General features: G+C 33.5%; 2 protein-coding genes across 2 annotated transcripts; both read left to right on the top strand.

Annotated features, from left to right (window-relative positions):
- Positions 1-1,730: 1,730 nt before the first annotated feature.
- Positions 1,731-2,694, top strand: HELRODRAFT_174017 (hypothetical protein; the record flags this gene model as incomplete). The annotated part of the gene is made up of 2 exons (XM_009020572.1): positions 1,731-1,860; positions 1,943-2,694. 2 exons carry the CDS (start codon positions 1,731-1,733, stop codon positions 2,692-2,694), a joined length of 882 nt encoding a protein of 293 aa, XP_009018820.1.
- Positions 2,695-4,287: 1,593 nt separating this feature from the next.
- Positions 4,288-5,241, top strand: HELRODRAFT_80977 (hypothetical protein; the record flags this gene model as incomplete). Its single annotated transcript, XM_009020571.1, has 1 exon — positions 4,288-5,241. The coding sequence occupies one exon, from the start codon at positions 4,288-4,290 to the stop codon at positions 5,239-5,241; it is 954 nt and encodes a 317-aa protein (XP_009018819.1).
- Between the last annotated feature and the right edge of the window lie 609 nt (positions 5,242-5,850).

Raw genomic sequence — 5,850 nt, 5'->3', positions numbered from 1 at the left:
AAACCAACATGCAAGCACACAAACATACCAACACACAAACAGAAAAACACACGAGCACACAGAAATGTTAAAAACAAAAACAAACAAGCTGAGCAATGCAATTGTTTGTCCGGATGCGTCCATCACTTCTTTAATGAAACCTTACGAACTTACACTAAACACACCGTTATATACATCCATATATGCATTCACATACATCGTAAGCCAGTGTAAAATCTTCAGACTATACACATACACTCACGCATAATTATACAAAACACACCAATACATATATACTTTCACATGTTTCTGAACTTTAAAACTACATACACTGACAAGTTAATTTAGTCAATTGATGCAAATGCAACATTTATTTGGTCATCCAAATCTTTCGCCTACCAAAAAAGCCAAATGTAAACCTATCAGAACTTAAATCATACATGTGTTTGAAAATATTAGTTCGTTGTCATTTGATTGTTTTTTTATTGAAAAAATTTTATATAAAATATTTTATAAAATGCATCCACTAATATTTTACAATATTTTAGACTTGTTATAAACATTGACAGTTACAACAAATAACTCAATAGAATTTTGTAGTTGCAACAATATTTACAAACTATTTCATTAGCAGATTAATTTATCTTATTGTATTATCAATGCTAATTCGTGACAATATCTGATTATTTTTGTCTTTCTTAAGAGGAAATGTAAATGCTTTTATTGACAAAACCATGTAAAAGCAATTGCAATGTACAATCGCAAGTTTATCACATCGGATGGCTTGTGGTTCTTTTTTAAATTTGAGTTTTTAAAATAAATCTAAAACATTGTCAAAGAAATAAATCTTGAAAGATTTGCATGCAATGTAATTAATTTTATTAATTATTGCATCAATTCTCGCAGTCAACATGGATTTTAACATTTAAAGAAGATTATTATTTACTCAATTTTAAGTTAAATTTAATGAAGAGTTTAATAGCATTGTAAAAAAGATTTTTAAATAAACAAAATAATGATTTTTTTGTCTGTCTTCAACGTCAGTCCGTGTGAGCAAACACAAGCTCCAAGTCATTATCGTTATTATGGTCCTCCCTGATTAATCGTTTCTTGAGAATAGCCGTGCGAATATATGATGTGTACATCTCTATTTCGTGCGATGGACAATTCATCATAAGTCCATTTATAAATAACCGTCACCGATGATGCATCGAATATCCAGAGATGATCGCTGCCTCATTGCTCGTCGGTCGGTTTGTCATTACATATTCGCAATTTTTATGATCATTAGTTATTTTTTATAAAACTGATTAATTGTTTTATGAAAAAAGAAAATTTATCTTGGGTTTGGTTGGTATCTGAATTGTTATTGTTCCTGAATTGTGAATCAGATTATAAAGAACTTTATGAAATTTGGTTGGTGATTATTACTACATAAGCCAATGTATATCAGATTGAAAATTTATAAAATTAACTATATTTCATTAGTGTTACTAAAATAACTTTGTTTATCGAATTGTAAAACTCGTATTGCACAATGGTTGTATATTAGATTGAAAAACTCAAAATGTAATATTATATAGTCTTCTTTACATTAGCATTGTGAATCAGATTGTAAAACTTTTAATTAACTTTGGCTGGATATTGTTATTATATAAGCATTGTCTTTTCGACATTTCATCAATCACCATCTTGCATTGAACTCAGTCTCATTATTTTACTTGAAATAATTCATCTGTCGAAATTTAAAAATGGCTTCAACCAAATCAACGAAAACAAATGTCTTTACTTTACGATGTGACAACCATCCCGATGCTGATCTTGTAGAATCTTCCGTGCAGATGACATCCTGGGGATGTCATCTGCACGGAATGTGGGCTGGTTGTTGGAGACAGGATAATTGACGTTGGATCTGAATGGCGGTCATTCTGTAATGATAATGACCGCAAAAATAACTCAAGAGTCGGTGCAGCTGAGAATGAACTGTTCGAGGGATCCAACATTTCAACGTGCATCACCATGGGGTCGGGTTCTTCCAACATCAATGAAGATGGTAAACCCATTTACAAAAACAGAAGAACTATGAGCAGTGGTGATCGGGTCCTGACGATCGCCTTCAAAGAGATAACTCAGATGGCCGAGAGGTTGAATATCCCTTATGCGATTGCTGACCGAGCAAAAACAATCTTCAGACAAGTTCAAGACTCTAAATCTTTGAAGGGCAGGAGTAATGACACCATACCAAGTGCGTGTATGTACATTGCCTGCAGACAAGAGGGAGTACCTAGAACCTTCAAAGAACTGTGTGCTGTCTCAAAAGCATCTAAGAGAGATATTGGACGAACGTTCAAATTGATTGTCAGGATTATCGACACAAGTGTGGATGTGGTCTCAACCGGGGACTTTATGTCGAGATTCTGTACAGTTCTCGGCCTGGCTTCTTTTATCCAGAAAGCGGCCATTCACATAGCTGATAAGGCTGGCTCACTGAACATCGTTGCGGGACGTAGTCCAGTATCCATCGCAGGGGCAGCAATATACATGGCTTCTCAAGCCTCTGATGACAAAAAAACAGCTAATGAAATTGGAGAAATAAGTGGGGTTGCAGAAACGACATTGAAGCATGTCTACAAACTCATGTACCCCAGAGCCAATGATCTTTTTCCTGAGGACTTCAAATTTTCAGTGCCTATCGGTTCAATGCCATCAATGTGAACACATATAGGCACATTGTAATTTATTTTCAATTATTTATGTATTGGTGTTTTTATTTTTTCACTGATTCATTAATAAACTTTAATTAATTGAAAAAAATATGTTACATATATAAATATCATCTCCTTCCAACATATAGGCGTATTGCTAGGACCGACAAAACCTGACAACGGAGATTAAACATAATATTAAAAGTAAATAATCTCGTGTCAAAAATTTAAAATATAAATTAGGTTTAAAATGAACTGTTATATTTTGTTCACAAAACAATTCGAAAAGGAGGTTACCATTTATACAATTGAAGACATTGATGCAGCTAAATAACTGATTTTAACTGACGTTGAAGTAACTCATTTGGATTTTCCGAAAAATTAAGAAAGTTATCCTTAAAAAGATAAAAAATTCAAAGGAAATTTTTTTATTTGTAAACAATGAACTAATTAACAAATTATCTAATTAAATACCCTGTTGTGTTAGCGTCGATAGTGGCAAAGTATTCAAGATTACAACAAATGGATTAGCCGCCATGCTTGCCAACAGCGTTGGTTCAAACGACGTGCATATGTTCGGCGACTCAACTGAACGTATGTCATGATGTTTTCGACCAGTGTCGAGTATTCAGCGACTAATAGCATTATCATCTTATAAAGTGGAATAAATGGTGAGTGAATCCGATACTGAAAATGTTGAGATGCCAATCATAGTTGCTGATCGCAGCAATAAAAGAACACGCATAATTACGAATTTCGGATAATAAATATTTAAATTCTAAATTCAATACAAATATTGTTCGTTTTAGCACAAATTGTAAACTCTAAATTAAACTAAATTACGTAGTCAAGTCCGTGTTTTTTGTCAGAAAGCATGATAAATGTTCCAAGGATGACCTAATTGAAGAATTGTCAGCATGAGACCTCCAAGTTTTTTCATGTTTTCCAATACTTTTCCAGAAAAAAAATGATGATCATAAAGCGATGAAAATGAAAATGTAAATCAGGCAACCGCATTTCGAGTCTGCATCAATAAAGATGACACAGACAAAATGTACAATCCAGAAAATTGTCCATCGCAGGTAGTAGTAGGTGATTGTGTCTCAAAGGAGAAACAGACGAAAAAAGAGGCAATAATTAACAAATAATAGTAAAAGAGTGAAATGTTGAATGAAGAAGATTTTGAAGACATATACATCTATTCACTTTATTGAAAAAATGCCCGTTCGTTTTGGGGTTTGTTTCGTTGTTAGTTTATTATTGTTGCTTTGTAAATAAGATCGTAAATCTCGTTTCGTACTTTTATTAGTACATAAGCATTGTTTATCTGATGGACAATCTCATAAAGTAATAATGCATAGTTAATTATAATTCATAATAAATCACGTATATTAATTTATCATTGTAAATCGGATTGTAAAACTCGTATTGTACTATGTTAATGTACTAACGTTGTAAATCAAATTGTAAAACTTTTAATTAACTTTGGCTGGATCTTGTTATTATATAATCATTGTCTTTTCGACATTTCATCAATCACCATCTTGCATTGAACTCAGTCTCATTATTTTACTTGAAATAATTCATCTGTCCAAATTTAAAAATGGCTTCAACCAAATCAACGAAAACAAATGTCTTTACTTTACGATGTGACAACCATCCCGATGCTGATCTTGTAGAAGATTATCACGCTGGGGATGTCATCTGCACGGAATGTGGGCTGGTTGTTGGAGACAGGATAATTGACGTTGGATCTGAATGGCGGTCATTCTGTAATGATAATGACCGCAAAGATAACTCAAGAGTCGGTGCAGCTGAGAATGAACTGTTCGAGGGATCCAACATTTCAACGTGCATCACCATGGGGTCGGGTTCTTCCAACATCAATGAAGATGGTAAACCCATTTACAAAAACAGAAGAACTATGAGCAGTGGTGATCGGGTCCTGACGATCGCCTTCAAAGAGATAACTCAGATGGCCGAGAGGTTGAATATCCCTTATGCGATTGCTGAACGAGCAAAAACAATCTTCAGACAAGTTCAAGACTCTAAATCTTTGAAGGGCAGGAGTAATGACACCATATCAAGTGCGTGTATGTACATTGCCTGCAGACAAGAGGGAGTACCAAGAACTTTCAAAGAACTGTGTGCTGTCTCAAAAGCATCTAAGAGAGATATTGGACGAACGTTCAAATTGATTGTCAGGATTATCGACACAAGTGTGGATGTGGTCTCAACCGGGGACTTTATGTCGAGATTCTGTACAGTTCTCGGCCTGGCTTCTTTTATCCAGAAAGCGGCCATTCACATAGCTGATAAGGCTGGCTCACTGAACATCGTTGCGGGACGTAGTCCAGTATCCATCGCAGGGGCAGCAATATACATGGCTTCTCAAGCCTCTGATGACAAAAAAACAGCTAATGAAATTGGAGAAATAAGTGGGGTTGCAGAAACGACATTGAAGCATGTCTACAAACTCATGTACCCCAGAGCCAATGATCTTTTTCCTGAGGACTTCAAATTTTCAGTGCCTATCGGTTCAATGCCATCAATGTGAACACATATAGGCACATTGTAACGTATTTTCAATTTCTCATGTAGTTGTGTTTTCATTTATTTATTTATTGATTTAGTAATAAACTGTTATTATTAAAAAAATTGTTACATATTTATATGGCTTCCTTCCTTAAAAGTAAATAATCTCGTGTCAAAAATTTAAAATATGAATTACGTATAAAAGTGAACTGTTATATTTTTATCACAAAACAATTCAAAAATGTGGCACATTTTAACTTATTGTTTAATTTTTTTATGTATTTGATTTTTTATTTATTTATTTATTTAGTAATAACGCAGCAATAAGATACCACGCATAATTAAGTGGTCTCACATATAAGCACACTGTAACTTTTTTTTCACTTTTTTATGCATTTGTTTTTTTATTTAATTATTTTTTTAATAATAAACTGTCGTTTTATTTATAAAAAATATTGTTGTTGATGATGACGCTAATGATCTAAATATATGAAAAATTCTGAATTCTTAAGAGGCTTAGATATTAGTGATGAACGATATTAACAGTAGGTATAAGTTTGGCTGGCTGTCTCCTCAATCTTGCTGTTTCATTGAGTGCAGATCGTAATAAATAATTATTTTTTGGACGATT

Source organism: Helobdella robusta, assembly GCF_000326865.2.
Source record: "Helobdella robusta unplaced genomic scaffold HELROscaffold_28, whole genome shotgun sequence".
NCBI classification, from domain to species: Eukaryota; Metazoa; Annelida; class Clitellata; order Rhynchobdellida; family Glossiphoniidae; genus Helobdella; species Helobdella robusta.
Note: the sequence above shows the minus strand (reverse complement) of the source record. Positions and strands in the feature narration are given on the sequence as shown.